The 23,855-nt window shown below is 38.6% G+C and overlaps 1 protein-coding gene across 5 annotated transcripts in view; it reads left to right on the top strand.

The window, feature by feature from the left end:
• Window positions 1-23,855, top strand: part of STAU2 (staufen double-stranded RNA binding protein 2) — a 171,245-nt gene that overhangs the window by 67,324 nt on the left and 80,066 nt on the right. For all 5 annotated transcript variants that reach the window (XM_085053043.1, XM_085053044.1, XM_085053042.1 and 2 more), the window contains 3 exons: window positions 207-338; window positions 4,672-4,732; window positions 17,850-18,157. In XM_085053043.1, the coding sequence (XP_084909169.1) occupies window positions 207-338; window positions 4,672-4,732; window positions 17,850-18,157 (501 nt within the window). The remainder of the gene's footprint in view (window positions 1-206; window positions 339-4,671; window positions 4,733-17,849; window positions 18,158-23,855) is intronic.

The raw sequence follows: 23,855 nt of genomic DNA, 5'->3' as shown, positions 1-23,855 counted from the left end.
GGTATGAGTTTGGTGATCTGAAAAATCTAAACAAGCTCCTCTATGTGAATACTGTAGTTGCTCCCCTTTTGCACTAATTTAGCTTTTTCAAGATCTCATCTTCATCAAAAGAGCTGACAGCTGTTGCTAGATCAGCAAGAGTATTATATGGTGATATTAAGGAGTCTTGCATTTATTGTGATTATGATCAATATTTTCTTTTTAAGGTAAAAGTAGGCAATGACATTACTACTGGAACAGGCCCAAACAAGAAAATAGCTAAAAGAAATGCAGCAGAAGCAATGTTGCTACAGTTGGGATACAAAGCCTCTACTCCTCTTCAAGACCAGACAGAAAAGGTGAGAACCAGTTGTTATGATGTCCACATTTTAGCCTTGTCTAGATTCTTAAACTGTATCAGCCAATCACTTCATAAGAATGGAGGCTTAAATTTGGGCACGACCTGTTTTAGGGAGTTGCTTGACACAGGTTAGCCTTTGTTTAGCTGCAGCTACACATAATAGTAAGTGCAGCCTCTGCTCCAGTAAGAGTAATTAGGAACAGAAATGCAGTGGCATAGAATAGTGTGTGTGCAAAAGTGTACATGTGATTCATGTACCTATTTCTACTTACAAATCAGGATGAACGTGTCTCTTGGTTTTATTGTATTTTGGGCATCCGTGAGAGTGCAAAAGAACAGAAGGAACAGTAAACTTTAGTAATTTTCATATATGAAGTAGTAGTTAATGTTTTTCTTCCCATTGCATGTCCACTAAAAGCATTGCAGAAAAATAATGGCCTTTTCATGTTTGATCACTGATAAAGAAAATGTGTGTCACTTTTTTTAATGAAGAAGGAATTACATTTTAAATTCATATGTGTTGCAAGCATGTATTTCCATGTTAGCTATCTGTTAACTTAGCACTCCTCTCCTGTCTTGAGTTTATTGATGATGGGTTTTGTGACCAAAATTGGGTGTTAAAACTTTGCCTTTTGTATCCTGAAAAGGTATTTGTTAAGGTAGCTGACTAATCTGTGGACCCTAAACAGCTTCTGTCATATTCAGTCATATTCTGTTATATTCATATTCACTGCATGTTTATATTTTGATAATTACTTGTATATTATCTGCGGCTGCAACAGGTAGCTCAACAGAATGTTCTGCTGGGCTTTTCTAGGGACCACATGATAAATCTGAATGTAGTACACATACATACATACATGCATACATGCATATGTGTTGTGTGTATGTATATGTAAATATGAAGATACTCTATTCTATATGTTCTGTATTCCTAACCAGGAAAAAATAAAAAGTGTTCTGGTTACTGGGCTCCACCTCCTTCTGTTTTGCTCTCCTTTGAGAGTAGCAGCAATATGTGTGCTGTTCACTCTCACCTTCACTATATTCTTCACTATATGTCTTAGTCATAGACAAGTGTGAAATACTCTAAACAGAGTACTTGGAAGCTGGATGATGTTCCTGGTGAGAACACACTGTCCAGACACAGCCATTTAAAAAAAGGCTTCTGACTGAGTCAAATGATAATTCATTTTCACCAGAATGCTGAGACTTTTCTGCTGTAGAATGTACTTTCTGTGGTGTAAAACTATCAGCTTTTTCTTCACTGCCAATTTGGCCAAAGGGCTTTAATGAAAAACAAGCAAAACCAGAAAAATCAACATTTTTATTCTAATATTAAAACATAGGTTTTCATTCTTGAGTTGTATATTGGCTGAACTAATTTTACTCAGTATTTTTCAGAGATGAAGCCTGAAAAAATTCAGCCCACAACATAGTTGCTTTGGAGAGCCCTACATAGTGGAAACTTGCAGTTAAATTGAAATCCTTACCAAGAAATTGAGTGGCTAAAATGGGATGCTGCTACTTTGTTTCCCTACATTTATTAAACAATTGCTTACAAGTGCATTGTGTTTAGAAAATCAGGCTTAATTACATACTTTAAGATGTAGACATTTTAGGATTGGTAGACTGTGGCTAGTACAGTTTTTCCCATGAGAAGTTTTCTTGTGTTTTGTAAATAAAGATAAAGTTTGGATGTTTTTGGAACAGTGTCCCAGAACTTGGGCAGTGCAGGCCTGGCCAATCAGGCCTGGGGGAAGGCTTCTGACTGACCAATCTGGGTAACTTTTGAGAACTCTATAAATGTGATGAAATCAAAACAATAAAGATCATTCCTTCTTGCCACTGAGAACTGATGCATTCATTACTCTGCTAGCTGCTCAACAGCAACAGTAGACTAGTATACAATGGCCTAATATTATTCTGAACACAATGAACAAACATATTACTCTATCCAAAAAATGTGAACTACTCAACTTTGATGCAGTGGCAGTATCATAACAAAATCATAACAAATGTTTATAGCTTTTTTGAGGGTTTAAGGACATGAAATATCTAGAGCATCTGGTTTTATCTTCTGTATAGAACAGACTGAACATATTTGGAGATGCTCAACTTAGGTTGTGTAGCTTAAGGAATTTTAATTCTCAAATTAAACTGTGGTGGAGAAGAGGGAAAATAGTCCTTAGACCTCTATCAATTTGAGCATTGCAAAATTCCTTGCAAATAAAGTGTACAATAAATACTATTAGAAGGTACTTGTTTCACTGTTTGAATCCCAAATGGGGTGCAGTGTAGATATGCTGATGTAGCAGGTTGGCATCTAAATAGATAAATTTAGATTTATCTGTTTATTTAGATCTAGTTTTTTGATGATTTTAAAAAAGACAACTTTTTTCCCTGGTCCTTCCTTTTCTGCAAGTCCTTTCATACCATTCCTTCTCCCTTAAAAATGAAGCAAAACTAGATACATTGTTTTATTTTTCCTTAACCCTGGTACATAAAATGTGACTGTATTTATTGTTTTAATGGAGACCTTAAAGTGTTACAAGAGCTAAGTGCGGTGCTGATGGCAGCACACATAATCCAGGTAATGTAAAAAATAAAGGCTCTGCTCTTTTCTGAGTTAAACTGATTCCTGAAAGAAATCAGTAATGGTTGTGCAGAGCCATGAAGTGAGCAATCTGGAAGTATGCTGAGAGACATTTTGCAGTTGTCAGAATTTTAGCTCTATGGATGAGAATGGAGAGTTACAATAATATTTTCATGTTTTCGTTTTTTTGTTTCTTCTTACCGCTTGTATTCTCTTAGAGAGAAGAAAACCAGGGTAGATTGCATTCATGTGAGGTAGCAGTACTAAGGATCACTCACTTATAGATGAATTGTTGTTAAATTCCCCATCGTGATCAAGTTAATAAACAATAAAAAAGAGAAGAATGAGGAAAGTTGGAAATCTTCTTCTCTTATTGTAACAGTGTGCTTGTGCTGATATCCTATTACAGATGGACAGGATGCATTCCTGACAAAACCATGCTGTTGTCACAGCAGTAACTACAAACATATTTATAGATTTCATATTGCTTATTCATTTAAAGAACTGTTATCTTCCATATTTTCCAATATATATATTATCTGCTTCATAATATGAATAAAACAAGTTAAGTGAAAATAAAGTGCATGGATGAAGGTGACTAGTTTGAAAGCCAACTGTAATGACTGTCCTGCCTTTCCATCATGTATCTCCCATTTTCACTGCACATTGCCAAGGCTGTAAGCTCTTTGGGATGTACATGATGATAAAAAGCAGGGAAACAATCATTGAAATACCTGCTTTTAATATGTGCTCTTCCCTCCTGTTTTTGAAGTGAAATGTATCATCTAGTAGTCTGTATTATGAATGGTAGTAATCTAAACAGCCTTAATGCAACCTCTGAGAGGCAGAGGCACATTTCAGCTGGTTGATCCTTCTTCACATCTTTCACTTTTCAATCTCATCTTCCAGAGCAAATGATTACAGCTTTGTCCTGGCATATAGCCTGCTTTGCTGGGAGGTTTTCTTCTTGCATACAAAATCCCAGTGAAATCTGAAAAGAATAATTTTTTTCACATTCATAGAGCTGGTTGTCAATAGCTTAAGTAATGAGGAAGCTCAATGACTTTATCCAGTTTTATACATAAACCTAGATCATTGCTTTCCTATTTACTGTGTAAACCTCTGTAGAGGCTTCATTTGAACCTCTGTGTTAATTGTTCCCCTTTTCCACGTCAGAGTAATACCCAGTATTAAACATAATAAAATGAATTTGAAGACAATTAGCTTCCTCAAAAAGATATTAAAATAATGGAAAATTGCAATCATTTTTGCTTCCACTTCAGTAACTAAATTGATTCCTAACAAGTAAATATTTTTAAGTTACACCCAAAGTACTTTATAGTGTTTATACGTTTCTTCATAGGCAGTTATTAGGATCTTCTTGTTTTAGCATGTAGTTTCTCTGTTGGCTGTTTATGTTTTCAGTTGAGGGCTGCTTAAAACATTTAATTTTATTTAAGTCTGATTTGGTAACATATTGAGTTGAACCTAATCCTTGGGGAAACATTTATATTTCAGTGTTAGGCAATAGCTGTTAATGTTTATTCATGAAGAGTGCATTACTCAAATAACCTATCTTAGGCAAAAATTAAGATGAGTTAGCAAAATTTTGTGAACAGATGTGGCAATCTCAAGTCAACCTTTTTACAATCTTGCAACTAAATTTATAAACAGGAATGTTCTCTTTAGGGAGCAGTTTGCTCTTTACTTACTTGTCTTCTTCTACCTGTTTCAGCTTGGAGAAAACAAAAGTTGGAATGGTCAGAATGTTGGGTTTCCTGAGCCAACAAGTAACAGTAAGTATTGCTGTCTAAATTTATATTGATGCTATTGTTACTTCTCTTTGTCTCTGTATGATTTGGATTATCCAAGACAATTGAAATACTTTTTATAAATACTTTAGGGTTTTTGTTGCAATTAGATGAATTAACCCCTTAGTGTCCTATGTGTGAGTGTAGGTATGAATGAGTGTAGGAACAAGGAGAATTTTATTTACTCATTGAATCATTGAATCCTTCAGTTTGTAAGGGATTTTAGGAGACCTAAACTGCTTGCTCAAAGCACAGTCAGTACTGAGTTGAGGTAAGGTTGCTTATGGCTTTTTAACAATTCTCCAGGGGCGAAGATTCCATAGCTTCTCTGGTCAGCCTGTTCCAATGCTTAACTACCTTCACATTGATTTTTTTTCCCTTTTATTCTTGTCAGAACCTCTCCTGTTTGTTTATGACTATCATCTCCTGTTCTTCTGCTGTAGACCTCAGTAATGTGCCTGGCTCCATCTTTTCTGACAACCTCTTCTTAGGTATTGGAAGGCTGTTATTGGGTCCCAACAGATTTCCATCATCAAGTAATTTATCTATCTAGGCTCTAAAACCACTTATAGACAAGGATGCTGTGGGAGACATGATGTCAAAAGCCTTGCTAAAGCCAAGGTAATTGACATCCACTGTTCCCCATTCATGAAACCACTCATTTTATCATAAAAGACAATCACATTGCGTGCCCACAAGGGGCTTCAAGAGAACTGCATGATTTACCCAGGGACCAGAGTGAGGCTGACCAGCCTGCCTTTTTTTATTATAATGCCTTTCTCCAAGCATTGGACATCTCTTCTGATCTCCAGGACTTTTCGAAGAGAGAGTGGCCTCACAATGCTGTAAAGCTGGTTGACTCAGCACACTAAGATATTTGGTCATTACACTCAGCACATTTGGTCTAATGGATGCACAGCAATTTCCACGTGAATATGAGGAAGACTTTTACCTTGCAGGTGACTGAGCACTGGAACAGGTTTCCCAGAGAGGTTGTGGAGTCTCCTGCACTGGAGATATTCAGGAACCATCAGGATACGATCCTGTGCCATGTGCTCTGGGATGACCCTGCTTGAGCAGGGGAGTTGGGCCAGATCAGCCATTGTGGTCTCTCCCAGCCTGACTCAATCTGCAATTCTGAGATTTTGTGATTTATATGGGCTAACTTCTAGCTTTTCTCAAGACATCCCTGACTCTGATGAGGTTCTGCTGCTGGTAATTCCTCTCTTTATTGGGCTTTGTCTATAAGATACAAAAGCCCAAGAAACCTTGATGAAGACTGAATTCAGTTTCACTGCAACAGGTAAAGAATAGGACAGAACTGGGTGAGTTTATAACTAGATTTGTGCTGTTTAGAGATAATATAAATAGTACGTTGTTCAGATTTTCATGGGCCCTGGATTTTCGTCTAGAATCGTGTATAGTTTTGAACTTCTTAGGAGTCCCAAACATTATCTCATTCAGCTAAGGATTGTACCAGACATGGACATGCATATGAGCTACCTTCATTTTTTTGCCCATATAAATCTGAAAGACATGGTCCTAAAAGAAGTTTTTAAGGAGTTTCAGTGGTGTTCCAATATATATATGGTCTTCCCAGCCATCAGAGAGTGACCCAGAGACCTGAGGAATAGTTTGTGCTTCAACTTACACAACAGTTTGCTGATGTTTAAAGTAATCTTGGATTCAGCACATGCCATTGTGTTTCCCTGAAAGGGAGGATTATACAGGATCTAAGACTTCTATTAATTGCTTCCTTACAGCTCTGTCATCAGCCCCCATCAATACTTTTAGATGATTTGTGTTTGTATTGTCAAAATCTCTAAGGACAAGGCCTGTGAAATATCTTCAAATGTTAACATACTAGAGTTCGAGACAGCAGAATAAGACCTCTGGCTTTTTCCTGTCCTTGCATTGTCTTGCAGCAAAGATACTTATAGATGAAACCACAATCTTCTGTTACATCAACATGAAAAAACAATCTCTTTTTTCAGGCTGCTCAAGATAACTTTGACCTGTAAATCCGAATCTAGAAGGAGAACACAAAGGCAGACTCATTCAACAAGAGACAAGATCAACAGAAACTATATTTTAAACCTGTGCTGACCAAATAACTTATTTTTCACAGACTGACCTGCTCACAGGCCTTTTTACAGCCACCAGAGCCACAATACAGGTTTTCATTCTGGGGCACTTTTGTAATGCACGACGCCTTCATTTCCATTCTTCTGATCTACAAATAAATTGGAAGTCGAAGGACATGGAGCTAGCATACCAATAGACACAGAGCATTTGTTCAGAGACCACTGTTCTTTAATCTCTAAACCCCTTTTTTTGAGTGTTTCAATCTAGAGGCAACATTAATAATCAGGTGATTGAAGTGTATCACAGAATGTTAAAGGATGGGAATGAACCTTAAAGATTATCTAGTCCTAACACCCCCTGCCATGTGCAGGGACACTTTCCACTAGACCAGATTGCACAAGTCCTTATCCAGCTTGACTCTGAACACTGCCAGGGTGTTTTGAATAAAAGAAATCACTTTTGTGCATGATCTCTCATGCACCTGGGAAGTGCAGGTTTTTTTAAAGGCAGTCCAAACAAGTTCCACACTTTGAGATCAAAAATATCACATTCTTTCAAGTATGAATATACTAGGTTTTTTTAAGAACACTTGTTGGTAGATGAATTTACTCTTGAAGTTTTTTAAGTTATTTTTTTTGTGTTAGGAAGTTTTAAAAGAGGGCAAATGGAGCAGCTTTTTCCCTTATGTATCTTTCTTAGCAGAGAAATGTACAGTTTGGATTTCTTGTTACCATAAACCTAACTTTCAGTGGTCTTGAAACTCTGAAGCTCTGAGATTGCTGCATCTACCATTTGGCAGCTTTTATTCATATTTCCAGTAATTTTATTCCAGGAAAACAATTGTGTCCTGCTAGGGCAGGGTATTGTGCATCAGTTTCCTTTTGCAGACAGATACTCTTTCTTTGTGTGCATAATGCACTCTGTTTCCATCTGAGTCAAATAGAACTGGAATAGTAAAGGGAATTTGTATGCTTCAGTACAACAAAAACCAAAAAATCATAACAGATATATATTTTAGTACAGTTGAAGAACAGATTTCAGTGTACTCTTACTGTGTAGTTTGTTTTTGCTGAGAAATACCCTAGAGTCTGTATCCTAATTACTAGATCAATATATATTTAGTATTCTCTATTAAATATTCTTGAAAATTAACTTCTTCTGCTGCCCTCTATCATATTACTCTTGCATTACCCATGTGGCAAACCTCACTTCTGTTCCTCCTACTCACTGGCAAAGCTTCTTCCCACAGGTTTGCTTCTGTACCTCTCCTTGTCATTTCACAGTTTCAAAGAAAGATGAAATACAAAGCTACTTCTTTCTTGGTTTGGGATATCTTTGACATTCATCACGTATGAAATGGCAGGAACGTTGACTGAGTTTTTTTCCCTTATGCTTCTGGAAGAGACTTTGAGAGACTGTGAGCAGACCAGAAACATTTTTGCAACCCATACAGAAGATGTTTACTGTAAACAGAATCTCATTTATCTCTCTTGATTTGACTTAAGCAGTTATCAAGAGAAACAAAACATGAAACAAATAAACAATCCTATTACAAAGTGCATTTTCATGGGAACATATTTTTATTTTGTATTTCTGGATGGGGTAATCACAAACATCATACAGGATGTGTTCTAGGAGAAGTTGTAGATGAGCTATGAAGAACAATATGAAAATAAAAGTAAAATATAACAGTGCTTTTATTTATTATAATTCTAACAAGGAAAAAAAATGACCGTAACTGTTTTTACATGTCTCCTAAGTTCAATTTTTGATCATATAGTTTTTCTTTACCTATTTCCAACAATTTTGGGAGCCACAAAGTACTGAAAAACTGCTAATTTAAAAAAAAATACATTCAAAGCAATCATACCTCTCTGCAAAGGACAGACTCTTTGTTTTTCTTTCCCAACATTTTATTACTAGGGATTCATGCATGACTTTACAGTCTTTGTTCTTCAGAGTACATCTGCTCCTGCTGTTTGTTCACCACCTGAAATCATAACCATTTGTTTGCGACATCACAATTAGTTACTGTGAAGATGATTAGATTGTCACCAACAGATGATTATGATTTCAGATGGTAAATGAGCAGCAGGAACAGATGATCTCCTAAGGAACAAAGATACTTGATCTCATACAATTGTTCTCAGTGACCAAAAGGAAAAAAAAAAAAAAAAGGAAAGAAAAAAGCAAATAGTCATTCTGAAGAGTATCTTAAGTTTGGGATGAGAAAAAATTGATACTTTTCTGTAAATAACATTTATTTTAGTATTTTTAAAAGTCTACTTCAATATTAGTTTAAGAAATACAAAAAATACAAAAAGATGTGATACTATTGTAAGCCTTAAATATGTGGCCACATTCACACTTAGATATTTCTTCACCAGCTTTTTTGAGAAAATAAATGCAACATAAATTATGTATTTATGAAATTTTACGTACTAATACATCTTCACTTTGATGGAAACAAAATTTATATCAACTCTGTAGTTCTGGTCCTCACTAGTTTTAGAAAGACTTTTTTAAAAATAGTCCTCTATATGTTTGTTTTTCAACTGGGGATTTTGGTGAAGACTTCCAGCAGATAAGTTAATACCCCTGTGTTTCCATGAGCAGGAACAGAAGTCTACAGTTTGGGAATAAAGTTTTTGTTTTGTAATTTGGGCATTTTTAATTGGAAATTTTGTGTGTTATATTTTACTGGAATATTTAATTCTTTTGGGTATATTTCAAAGGTGATTTACAGTGGATTGTATGCATGTTTACTTGCTAAGTACTGCTGTTGCATTGGACTTGACTTCTGAATTGCTTCCAAATTTACTCAACTCTGTCAATTATAATGCAATCTTGCTAGGAGTTAGGTTGATACATCACTAAATGTTTGCTGAATTATTTGCCATTCTGACTAGAAACTGCAGTAAGAGGGATTGACAATATTTATTTGAAGACCAGAGAACAGTAGTTTTCCATCTGTTCATTCTGATATTTTTGTTCTGTTTTGTGGGAATTTTTTTAGCTAACAAACTGTCAGGTGAACATTATACTGTCACTGGAGCAGTGCCATCAGCTGAGCCACTTGTCCTCACTTTATATGTCTCACAGCCTTGTCTAGAGTCTCTTATTGCAGTTGGTTATGTTTAAATAATATCTTACCTCTGTAACTGCTGAGTTGATTTGCTAATTTTCTAATTAAATTTTCTCTCTAACTGAAGACACAGGAAAATTAAATTTAGAAGCAGAGGAAATTTGTTCAATTTTGTTTCTTTCCTGATCTACTGAAGCTATAGGCAATCCATGCTGTATTTGGCATTATTAATAACTGATGTGTTATTTTTCAGTTTCATCTAGCAATAAAAATAATTTTATCCAGCATAATACCAATTAAATGCAGCTTGCATATATTTTTTTAAATTGTTGAAAAAACTTCTAAAACACCTAATGGTAAAAACCACCATATATTGACAAAACAGGGAAGGGAGTGTTATCTTTTCCTTGCTGTTTTGAGAACTAGCCAAATTAGCATTTTTGTGTGTGAGTGGGATTTGGGCACAATTCTGGAGTGTAAGATGACAACTACAAGTGGTTCTTCTCCTTTTCCCACATTTCCCCTTTTCAGATGCTCAGTTATGTGCTTAAAGTTCTGCAAGTTTTGCATCTTCAGAGGTGATGATTGCTGAGTTTAGAGTACAATGTGTACTTATAAAGAGCTTAGTGTTTAAGCATGTGCCCAAAGCATTGGAGACTTATTTTCGTTCTTCAGCAGGAGAGTATTCATGGAGTACAGAGTACTCTGGGTTATGGCAGCTGCCTTTTGGAGATGTGTAGCTCCCAATAATATGATTTGCAGCCAAAAAAGGAAAAATCCAATGCTATTAAAATACAGGAAATTCACAGGGAAGGAGAGATCTAAAGTAATCATGACTGCAGTTTGCCTCTTGTAGTTTGCCTCTTGACTGAAACTCTTGTGAATGAAGGTGCAGATATATATTCAGGTGTTCTCTGGCTGGCTTACAGATATTCTGTCTATTTTAGATGGAGGTTAAAAGAAAAAGCATTGCAAGAAACCTGCTGCCTGGTTCTTGAGTAGTATAGATTGTGCTTATATAAGAAATACAGACTTGGGCTGTGAGGTCTGTGGTTTGGGTGCCCTCAGGCTGAGAAGGTACTCAAGTCACCTGTCTAGGAGAGTGCTTAGTCATTTTGATGTATAAAATGTATAAAGAGGAAACAGCCACCATGACAGGAGACAGCCAGCTCTGGGTAGAGATAATTTCAGATAATGTATCCTTTTGTTTTTCCCAGTCTCCTAAAATGCCGATATGAATTGCATTTATTCAAGGTTGCTAGTCTATTCATTTGAAAAAATCTGTACATAAAGTAGAAATACAGAGCTCTTGTTCGATGTTAACTCTCAAATTCAAATTCAGTTATGTAATTATGCAAAGTACCTGTATTTGGTTTTCTGTCTTCAGGTGACAAAATGGAGCTCTATCACATAATTCACCTCAGTAGTGTTACGCTAAATACTTTCAATTTTCTGGAGTCTTTTCTCCTTTTCCTACTCCCTTCCTTCCAACACATACATCACCCTTAGTCTAGGATAATAATGTCCTTGAAAAATTGAATCTCCTGAACTGAGACTTTTTTGGTGTCAGAACTAAACTTTCCTCCATGCCCTTTCCTCCACTCTTTCCTCCATGCCCTTTCCTTTACATCAAATGTCTTATCCCTCAGACTTCCACTCACCCACCACTTTCTTCTCCTCTAATTTCCTCTTCACTCATACATATGCTGTGCTTGTTGATGGACCCCTTGGTCTCCATAGCTTCAGCAACCTCTCTGTCCTTGTCTAGTAGATTTGTTCATGTTTTCATCTCTCCTTCATGTGGGTCAGGCCTTTGTTTCCATCATCACCATTCTCATTCCCCTCCTAATCTGTTAATGAATAGTCTCGCCTGCACAGGTTGCCTCCAGTTGCACTTAGGCACTCTCCTAAATTGCTTTACTCCCACAAACATCACTTTCTTGCAGCTTTTACAAGCACCTTGATCTGCCAGCTCACTAGCCTGATTTGCTCCTGCTCCAAATTTGCTGATCCTGTTTACTGATAAGAATACTGACCTTTCCTCTGTCTTTTGATTGGTTCTTTTCTGAACCTGCTTAGTCTTTATCTTTGGTTATGTGGTACATTAATATTGCTGGAAAATTATGATGCAGAAATTATCACGTAAAACTTACTGTGTAGATGTCTCTTTCATCCATATTGGATATTTCATAGAATATCCTGTAGAAATTCTCCACTGCAAACACTATGTCTCATTTTTACCAAAATCTTATGATTTCAAGCAGGAGTAAAGCTGGGGGAGAATTCAAAGGACTTTCCTCATATGAGTTAAATGCCAAATGTTACAGAAATGCACACAATTTAACTCCTGCAAGACTGCAATTTCTGTTTTGGCTATACAGAAAATAGTCCTGTGAAATTAGGGATATCAAGACCTGATTTAATGAAGAACTAAATAGTATTTACTTCAGCATCATGGTTATTTTAAGGTTAAACAAACTAGTATTTTAATGAGTGGCTTTATATAACATCAGTTTGTTTAAGGTCATGTAGACGAGATCTTTTGATTGAAAGACATTGTGTAATGACAAAACATTTTTTCATGTCTGAATATTGCAGTAGCTGGTGACTTAGAAATACCACGGATAGCTGTGTTAAGTAGGTAATGATTGCAGCTTGGTATTTCAAGCCAAGATTGTGTGTAGACAATTGCTGAGAACGTAATGGCCATGCTATTTGCCTATCCAATTGTTCGACTGACCTTTTCTGAGTTCCTACTGAGGTAATAAAATTTGAAAATATTCTAGTATATAAATAGTTTTTTACAGTGAGTGGGGTATAAAAATGATATTTACATTTTTCAGTCTTCTTATTGAAGTAGTTATTTGGTTTTGAAAATTCTCTTTTTTTTTCTTTTTTGAGGTCAGTAGATTTGTAATGGGCCATATTTTAGGGCATGTTGAGAACCTGCAAGTTCTAGGGAATAATTATTGCATTTGAGTATCCCCCATGCCTCTTAAGTTCCTTTTAACATACAAAATTGTGAAGTCAGGATTAGATCCAGTTCTAACTTTTCCTTCTCACTGGCTTATGACAAGATTTTTCCCTGTACTTTATGTACCACGTTATAAGAAGGCTTTATTCCATGTGAATACAGGTAGCATAATCTGAAAGAAAGCTTTTTGATGATTATCAAGTATTTTATTCAGTTCCAAAAATACTGATTATTTCTTTATGAACAGTCTTTTCTTCATCTAGTGATGGGTTATTTCAAATACCAGGGTGCTAAACTTGACTTATGAGCATGTCATATAGAGAATTATACCATGGTTTACTCTATATCATTGCACAAGATGTGAAAACACTCCTGTGTGCCATGTCCCGTTTCACTGGCTGTAGTGCAGGGAAGAGCATGTGCTCTTCAGCAGTGTCAGGGGAAATCATACTCCAGCTGGCACTGCTTCTGACACAAAAACAAACAAGTATAACTTTTCTGTAGCATAAGCGAAAACTTTGGGAGAAAACTGTATTCTCTGAGAATGAATAAAGGTGTGGTTTAGACCAAGTATAAATATGAAAAGTCAGTGAGTCACCCTGAACCAGAGAAGTCATTGAATGAAGGCAGAGTATCCCTACAGTACTGATCAAGTACAGAAGAGAAAATTAGCACTGACATATATATGTGTACATGCAAATTGGCAACAATAGCCTGATTCTGTAGACCATCTTGTGGAGTTGAATGATAACATTGAAATCTCAACTTTTTGTGTTTTCTGATCTTCCTGACAGAAACAGAAAATTGGAAATAGGACACGAGTGGTACCTGTGTAGATTCTAATGTCTGTGAGTGTGCAGGCAATGCTGACATCACTCTGAACATTTCTTAATTTAGTAGCCCACTGCTGTGGGGTAACTTGTTACTGTTCCTGTATCAGCAAATTCCATTTTTGCAGAGTCTTATTACATTAAGGCTTGTTCAGTAATGTTAGTTGTTCTTCTTCACCCCATTCCCCATTTAGGCAGTTCCTCTAGTTTACAAGATACTCCAGACAGTGGAGGACCCTTTTGTAGAAATGTCCCCTGTCTTCCCAGCCAATGGGACACTGCAGAGAAAGGGTTAGGGATAAAAATAACATCACTAAAATAGAACATTCAGAGACTGCCTTTATTATGGCTGCTGTGAAAAAAGGTGCAATCAATTACATTTCCAGGGGAAGGCTTGTGAGGGATAGTTGGACTATTTTGTATCTTACTCATACATTTGCCTTGGAGTCTAAGCTGTTTTGCAGTTATCTAGTATGTGACAGCAAAAGTAGACAATGGAAGATGAAGAAATTTATTCCTAGGTAAGAGAGGTCCTTGTTGTGTTTTCATAGACATCAGAAGATTGTGAGAGACTGCTAACAATTACTGCCAATGATGAGTAAGCCATGTTTTTTAAACATTAGTGATTACATTGCATTGCTAGCCTGCATATTTTTGTAGCACATTTGCCCACAGGTTTAAACAATATAAATGGAAATTATTTTAACATGTTTCATAAATGTACATCAAAGTTAATGTCCAGCAGAAGGTGCAGTGTTGTTGGTCTGTTATAGATCCTGTGATTCCTAATAATTATGATTCTTCCTGTGGTGTATGGTGAAGGTAGTATGGGACAAATATTTAGTGGATACAGAAGTCCAAGTTTTTTCCTTAGCTGAAAAATAACGAGAGTGAAAGTGTTTACCTGGAGATGTTCTCTTGCAATGAATAAAGATGTTAGAGGATAGTATTTCTTTCTCCCATGCTTTTTAATCAGCTGATTGTTAGAAGACTAATTAAGATAATTTCTGAAGGGTTCTTTTGTTCTTGCACTTAATCCTCTGTTCTTGTTGTATCCCTTGTCATTTGATAACTTTACTACTGTTACTAAATATATTTATACACTTTCCTATAATACAAAAGAGTTGAAGTAAACAGGCAACAGTGAGGAATGATATATGAAATATCCTCAGTAATGCATTAAAATTTACAATTTTTAATTACAATTAATATATGTTTTATAGAAGTTTTCAAAGAGACCAAGTTTTTATTGGCTTTTTAAAACAAGTTTGTAAGAAGCTTCATGAAACATAGGCCCTGAATATAAAAAGTTAATATCTTGCAACTATATTAATGTAATGTCTAGAATATTACATTACTTTGTTTCCAGAGATAATCAATGATGGTAATATAATATCTGCCTCTCATAGCCAATGTATGTTTTAAATTAATTATTGCTTATAAAGCACTTTGAAGTCTTTAGCAGTAAGGTGTTGCGAAGTGTAAAAGTACTATTATTAATTTAACATCACCATTAAAGTCAGTACTTTAAGAGCATTTGCTATACCCTGCTCAATATCTTTCTATTCATCATATGCTGCATATTAGTTATTTTAACATTTAGAAAGCTTAGTAATCTGGAAGTATTCCAAACCATTGTTCCAGACAGCAGTTAGATATTTGGGTGGATCATGTAAAAACAGTGAAATGGCTGAGAAAGCATGTAAAATGTTTGTTTTAAGTAATATTACATCAATGGAACAGACATCTGCAGCACTGGATTTGATTTTAAACTTCTTTAAACTTCTTTTTAAGTAACACTGTACTATGTTTTTCTAAAATTGATTGGGGGGCTAATATAATGTTATTTCTAAACAAGTAGACTGTTTTATCTTTTGTTCAGTTTTCATTTCTGTTTCTGAAATATTTGTGGGAAATCAGATTTACAGTGGGCAGCTCTTAGGAGGTGGTGAACACCTGCCACTCAGTATTTTGTTGCTGTTTGGTTTTGTAACCTAACATCAACCATCAAGATCTGTATTATCTTTTTTTCTCAGTTTTCATTAATCGTGTATCTTGTATTAGACTTTAAAAATACAAGCAGATGGTAGGCCTTAGAGGTTACAGCCTCAGAGAAAGCACATAAAGTCTCTCTTCTTATATAGTTATTATGGGCCATAAAATATTGCTATGTATTTACACAGTTGTTTATCTATTAGATTGTATTTGAAATTGTCCCAGATGGAGAAAAAGAAATTTTAGGGATCCTATCCTCCATCTTTCCCAGCAGTATTGTCTTGAATTTGTGCTTAGCTCTGGAGTTCAGCTCTGGAGTTCAGTCTACTGGCTTTGGAGCCAGTTGTAAACTAGGTAAAAGCACCCTTAATGTCAGGATCCAACCAGACTCCCCAGCCCTACCGAGTTAGGTGGGGAGAACAATCAGGTGAGTAACAGATATGTCTTGGTAAATGATATAAGCAGATGTTCCAGATTTCTGAAAGCAATATGAATTTAAAAGCCAAATGTATGAGTAAATCAATTAAAAGATTCACCTGTAAGCAGTTTGCTGAGTCGGCAGTGAGGAAGTTCCATTTTCACCATGGAGTTGAAAATGAGAATATTAATTACTGGTAATATTTTTTGAGTCTTCTCCTTGTGGTAGACATTTTATTTAAAAGTACTACTTGCACTTCTAGGATTAGAGGAATCCTTCCTAGGTACTGGAAATTAATTTCCTCCTCTTCTTTGAATTTATTCTACTTTCTGAGATTAATTTAATATGTACTGCAAATGAATTAAGCATTGAACCCTTTGATTTCTCTTGGGATTACTAAATCAGTTAACAAACAGGTTTATTATCCCTAGAATGAAATGCCATATGGCTCAGGTTCACTCATATTATATGCTAGAAGATTAAAGTATGTTCTTAATATGAAATTACACTTTTCAAGCTTATTTTCTTATGTATTAATAATAAGAAAAAGGCTTTCCTCTTGCATCAACCAACTGGTTACTTGTGTTTCCAAAAAATGCTGCATTGTATAAGAAAACTAGCAAACTTCAGACTTAATTCTTCACATTTCCATGCACAGGTTTATTAACAAAACTGATCAAGTATGTACTTCTGTTTCCAAGCAGGTTTAGGGTTGAGATATTTTCTAAAAATGTATTAAAAATGTTGAAATGTAGACACAGTGTCCCTAATTTACATGTCACTGGAAATACTTTAAAGTAATTCACATAAATAAATTTAGGTCTTTTTAATGTTTGTCTTAACTTCTGTTGATATTTAGTATGACACATACATGCTTCCTTTTTTCAGTATAAATGTTCTCGAAGGCAAGTAGCTATTTGAAGACTATAGGATGAAAACTATAGGGTATAGAGCTAAATAAATAAATACATTCCTCTTCACTGCAAAGCAGTTAGTCATGTCAGAGTAATTAGCACAGTAATACTGTAGCTGGAGGGCAGTTTAAGGTTTTTTAACCACAGGCTGCCCTTGTGATTCAGCAAACACTTTAAGCCAGCACTTGAGGCAGTCCTGTTACTGCAAAAAACTACACTGCCCTTCCTTTGCCTCTAACAGCTCATTCTCATGAACATCCCTACGTGGTCCTACAGGTGCTGGTGCTGCAAATAGAGCAGCTGGGGAGTACAAACACCAGCTGTAAGTGGGAGAAAAAACTAAACTACTTCTGGTGGCAACAGTGCTGATATAGACTAGTTTCAATTACTTGTGAAAAAACAATCTAGATTATTGTATCAGATAGGAGGTAGGTAGGGAAATATCAGATAGGTAGAGGAAGGTAGGGAAATAATGATTGTACTACTATTTTGAAGTAGCATCTCTTCCTCACGGTTTGTAGGTCTCTAAATATTATTTGTTCGTGTTGTGTATTTGATGCTAGCCACAGTTATAAAGTTAAGGCTTGTACCATTTTAAAAAGAGTTGGGGAAGAGGAAGAAGAGGAGCCCTTCAGATCTGCTTTGTTTCTAAATAAATTATGTGACTTCATTTACAGTTACTGTAAAAAAGATACTGCTAAATTCTTACTTTGTTTTTCATTGTAAAATTTGTTAATGAAAATAGTCTACACATCAAACCCATTCTAAAATAATGAGAATGATCTTTGATTTTGTTTTCAGCACCAAAGGGAATACTCCATCTCTCTCCTGATGTATATCAAGAGATGGAAGCAAGCCGCAACAAATCAGCCCCTGGTACCACTGTAAGCTATTTGTCGTCCAAAGAAATGAGCCAAACTTCTAGCTCTTTCTTCAGCATATCTCCTGCAACAAATAGCACGGCTACGATTGCCAGGGAACTTCTCATGAATGGAACATCCCCAACTGCCGAAGCCATAGGTCTAAAAGGAATATCTCCTGCTTCCCCCTGTTCTACAGTGCAGCCTTCAAAACAGCTGGAATATTTGGCAAGGATTCAAGGCTTTCAGGTATGGGAGGGGGAAAATGAAGCTCTTCAGCCAGAATCATAGCGTTGCCATCAAGGTTTCACTCTTGCCCTCTTGAATGTGGGCATGCATGTAACTTATCTTGTACAATTAGCTGGTGTCTGAGGCAGTTTCTGGGTCCAGGAGATACAACTTTCCACCAATATATGCATCCCTCCTTGTCTTTTTTGTTCTTTTCTTACATTCATCTTACTTCAGCCCATCTTTCTCTCCTTTGTCTCTTGTCCTTAAATAATTACAGGCTTTAATTATGCTTTTTCCTTGCATTTCTTTGAGAGTCTTGACCTCTTGGTTTCTCCCTTCGGCTCTGATCCAGAAGGTACCAATGCACTACCTTACCTTTGCATTTGTCTTCTAGGCCAGGTCATTAAAGGAATTTTTGTTTCCCACCCTGTACCTCTTAGATGTAACCTGATGTTGTGGTTTAGGAATGGCACTCCCCAGTTTAGTGCTCCCACTGACACTCTCAAAAACACGTGCCACTCACTCTCTGCTTCCCTTTCCCTCCTACCCTTGTGGTGGGCTGGAGAGGAGAACTGGAGGCATAAATGGTAAATATCATGGTTTGTGATAAGAAAAATATACTGGAAACAGCAATGAGGCACGAAAATGAACAGTAACAGCAACAATGCTAATGACAGAGGATAGAAGAAATTAACGATTCCCACAGAAATACCCCAAGAACAGCCAGTACCTGACCACTCCCTCTGCCATGCTCACTTGACTGGAAGAGACTCCCTTCCTCCAAACCAGGCAATGACATTAGGTTGTATAGAATAATATCCAGGTCTTAGCCATGGCCCCTCCTGGCTATTGCAAAAATTAACCCTGTCCTGGCTGGAATCAGGACATTATCCACCTTTATTCTATATCACCTATAACACACACAGATCCTACACCTTCCAACTATCTATATGTATATACAAGCACAGGTATCATTTCCATAGTCAATGGCTGTTCCTCCAAGATGTCTGTTGAGTTTATTTAATCCATGACTGTGGGTTCTATCTGTCCTAGATGTCTTCCAGGGCAGGAGGGCTGGTGTGCTGTCAGCTGGTTGCAGGCTGCATCAGGAACTCATTACTGGTGCATCTGGAGCAGTTCATACTCATTGTCCATTGCAGTTATGACATACAGGGGCAGTGTCATTCAGCAACCAATATTATACAGTTCAACACTACAGACTGTTCTCACCCAAAAATATAAACCCCTGAACATACATACGGCATTTCCCTGTCCCTCTGCGTTACCCACCAAATGCACCCAGGTCCTTGAACAAAACTAGTTCCATGGATGGCTTTGCCTTTTCTTGAGGCAGGACTAATTCAAGCTGGCTTCCCTAACACTTTCCTCATATGCACCACAGGGACTTACAGTGGTTGCTTCTACCACTGTAAGCATATAGTGCTTGCCTCAGAGGGTTTGTGGGAGTGTGGTGTAGTCAATCTGCCAAGCCTCCCAATATTTTGACCATTGATCCCCATATCGCAGGGGCTTTACCCTGTTGGTCTGCTTGATTGCAGCACATGTTTCACAGTTATGGAATAACCCGGGAGATAGTGTCCCTGCTTAAGTCCACCCCTCAATCACGAGCCCATCTATGTGTTGCATCTCTTCCCTGATGACCTGAAGCATCATGGGCCCCCTGAGCCAGAATTAATGTACACTTGTGTTGCCAGTACAGATCTACCTGAGACACTTGAATGTTGGCAGCCCAATCTGCCTGTCCACTGTTGTGATGTTCTTCAGCGGCCTCACTCTTGGGTATATGTGCATCTACATGACATACTTTTACAGTGAATTTCTCTACCCGAGCAGTGATGTCTTGCCACAGCTCAGCAGCCCACATGGGTTTACCTCTGCCCTGCCAATTGCCCTTTCTCCATCGATCCAGCCACCCCCATAGAGCATTTGCTACCATCCATGAGTCAGTGCAGAGGCAGAGCACTGGGCAGAGCACTGGGCATTTCTCTTGCACAGTGATATCAAAAGCCAGCTAGATAGCTTTCAGCTCTGCAACCTGACTTGTTCCACCTTTTCCTTCAGCTTCTGTGACTAGCTGTATAGGACTCCATATGGTTGTTTTCCATTTTCGATGTATCCCGGCATCGAATACAACAGGATCTGCCAGTAAAGAGAGAGTATTGCTTTTCATTTCTGGTAGCTGATTATATGGTGGGACCTCCTCAGCACGTCACCTTCTCTTCCTCATCTTCGGATGATAATACAAAATTAACACCTTCAGGTCAGTACATGATGGCTTCCAGGATCCCTGGGCTATTGGGGTTTTATGATCAGCACAATCCACTTATTCTGTGTAGCGTTAGTGGCACAATGTGTGGAAGAGGCTTTCCCTTGGAATATCTTGCCCAGCACTGGCAGTCAGGGTGCCAGACAAGTGCCAGTCACTTCTGAAACAGCTTGAACCCTTCACAAGATGCCAGTAACCCTTTTTCAGTTGTTGTGTAGCAGGTCTTGGGTCCTTTGTATCCCCAACTCCAGAACCTCAGGAGTCATCCTCAAGTGTCCCCTGGTACTTCTTGGCAGAGACTCCAGTAAGGACCATTCTCCCCAGCTGCAGTGTAAAGCACATTTTTCACTTCTTGTCCTGTCCTGACTGACCCAAGGGCTACTGCATGAACAATCTCCTCTTCTGTTCAGGCCCCCACTTAAAATAATTCATCTTCTGCATCACAAGATAGAGAAGCCTACAATCTGACTGGGCTCTAAAATATGCATTCTCCAAGAGCCCACAGCTCCTCGGAAAGCCTGTGTTTCCTTCTTGCTGGTTGGTGGGGACATAGATGCTGTTTTGTTGACCACATCCATTGGAATCTGATGATGTCCATCGTGCCATTTTACTCCTAAAGCCTGAGTTTCCTGGCAGGTCCCTTGACTTTATTTGCCTTTATGGTGAAACCAGCCTTCAGGGGGATTTGGATTATCTTCTCCCCTTTCTCAAAAACTTCTTCTGCTGTGTTGCCCCACACAATGATGTCATCAATATATTACAAGTGGTCTAAAGCCTCACTCTTTTACAGTGCAGTATGGATCAGTCTGTGGCAAATGGTGGGACTGTGCTTCCACCCCTGGGCAGTTGGTTCCAGATGTACTGGATGCCCTGTTGGGTCTTTGAAATACCCAGTCCTGAGGCAGTCTGTGCCAAGGATGCACAAGGCCTCTGGACCAGTCACAATGGGGTGGTTTTGCCATTCATTCCTGTAAGGCCCCAGAACTCACTCATTGAGTCTTGAAAGGGCTTACAGGTTTTTTATGTACCCTGAGTTAGATGCAAGGGAGAAATACCAACAAGATATTCTCAAGAGATCAAAACAACAAAACTTTACTGGCAAGCTTCAGAAAATCAGAGAACTTTGGCAAAAGTTTAGAGCAACATTCAGTCAACATAAAACATTTTGCAAAGCCTTAATTTAGCAAACTCTAAGCCTGTTCAGTTTAACAAACTCCAACCAATGCAAGTTTAAGTTACTCAAACTTTGAGAAAAAGGCATTAGAAGAAGGAGAATAAAGAGAAAAAGAGAGAAAAGATACAGAAAAGAGTGAATATCGCTACCACTGCTGGGTCTTGCAGCTACTATAAAATCCAAGGGAAGATAGGGTCAAGACACGTGCTTGTGTTGTGTCCTGGCTTAAGTAACCTTTGGCTTTCCTGGGCCCATCCTCCAGGGGAGACTTCTGGTCATGCAGTCACTCAGGAGCTGGGTTAGGGGCTTCAGAGATGGGATGTGGAGCATTGCCTCCAGTGTGCCAGTGATTGGCAGCCACTGTGGGGCTGGGATGTGTGGAGCAGGGTATTGCTATTGCCTCACCAGGGCAAGGCCTGACCTGCCCCTTTCCCCACACACATGCCCAAAATGTTTTGAGCAAGCAATCTCCTCCAGTCTCACAATACCCAGTCAGGTTCAGTACAGCTTCTGGTAGTCATCTGATTCCCCTGTCACTCCAGAAACAGAGATGGATTCTGCCCCTACACGTCTTGATGGTATCAGGGCACATTGTGTGCTGGTATCAACCAAAGCCTTATACTCCTGTGGGTCTGATGTGCCAAGCCATCAGATCCATACAGTCCAATAGATCTGATTGTCCCTTTCCTGCACCTCTCTGGAGGCAGGACCCCTCCAGTTCTGGTCATGGTATTTGTTGCTCACATATTTATGAGAACTGAAAGTCCTTCAAGAGGATTGGAAGTAACATCAGCCCTCCTAATCTGTCTGAGGCCTTGGCCACTGGAAACTGGAATGGCATTTATCCTTGAAGAATAGATGGGGTGGTGGTTCTTCCTCTCAACTCACGTACCCTGTGCTGCTAGGGCAGAGGTGGGTTTTCCATTTCACTTCCTCATGTCCTCTCCGTGGTCATGCAGGTAAAACCACAGGTTATGGTTACCTCATGGTGTGTACCCTGTCTCTCAAGCAGGGGGGTGCTTGCTCCCAGTAGCAAGAGCTCTGGTCCGTACTGGTGGGCCATGGGAAATTTCCTCTCTAGTTTGCTTGAGTCTTTCAAATCTGTCTGCAGTCTTGGACAGTCTTTCCACAGCTGAGGTGCAGGTTGATAGGGCAGGAAAAACATGATCATCATAGTGCCAGCGTCAGGCAGTCACCCGAAGCAGTGTTTGTTCTCCATCTTTCATTGACACCAGTACCAAACAGCTGGCATGTGACACGTGATGGCACGCTCTGCATAAACTTCCACCATATGGACTGTGTACACTGGACCTCATTTGGATCTACAGGGGACTGCTCTTTATTTGAATCCCTATTGATTACCTCCAGCACAGCTACTTCTGTCATGTACTGGATACCTTTCTCCATGGCATTCCACCTGTTAGGGTGCACTATTAGATTGTCCTTGAGAGAATATCCTTCCCTTTGCTTGACAGGAGTTGCTTCCAGAGGTTGAGAGTTTCTGTCCTCTTCCCAATCCCCTTGTCAATACCTGCATCCTGAGACAGGGATCCCAGTTTCTTGGCTTCACTACCATCTAGTTTCATACTGTGGGACACTGTGTCCCAGCATAGGAGCAGCCAGGTCACTAGGGGCTTTCATGGCTGGTGGCTGACGTATTTTTGCATATCTCACAGCTCACCTGGTGTAGTGGTGAGACACCAGGCACCCACCAAAGCTGCTCTCTCACTCTTCTCTGCAGCTGGACGGGGGAGAGAAAATATAACAAAGGGTTCATGGGTTGAGATAAGGACCAGAGGAGATTGCTCATCAAACACCGTCATGGGCAAAACAGGCTCAACTTAGATATAGGAAATTAGTTTAGTACTAGCAAAATCAGAGCAGGATAATGAGAAATGAAATAAGACCCTTAAAAACATATTCCCCCCACCCCTCCCTCCTTTCCACGGACAGCGCAGGGAGATAGGGAATGGGGGTTTTGGTCAGTTCATCACTTGTGGTTTCTCGTGCTGTCCAGGGAGAGGAGTTGTTTCCCTGCTGCACTGTGGGGTCCCTCCCACAGGAGACAGTTCTCCACTAACTTCTCCAGCGTGCGTGTATCTCATGAGCAGCAGTCCTCCCCAGACTGCTGCAGCATGGGTCACTCTTCCATGGGGTGCAGTCCTTCAAGGACAGGCTGCTCCAGCCTGGGAGCAGGGCCTTCTCTCTACAAACCTCCCACAGGCTCACAGCCTTCCCACACCCTCTGGTGTGTG

The sequence above is a fragment of the Lichenostomus cassidix genome, chromosome 2 (assembly GCF_008360975.1).
Source record: "Lichenostomus cassidix isolate B80296 chromosome 2, HeHo_3.0, whole genome shotgun sequence".
Taxonomy (NCBI): Eukaryota; Metazoa; Chordata; class Aves; order Passeriformes; family Meliphagidae; genus Lichenostomus; species Lichenostomus cassidix.
The sequence above is the reverse complement of the archived record's forward strand: the minus strand, read 5'-3'. Positions and strand labels throughout refer to the sequence as shown.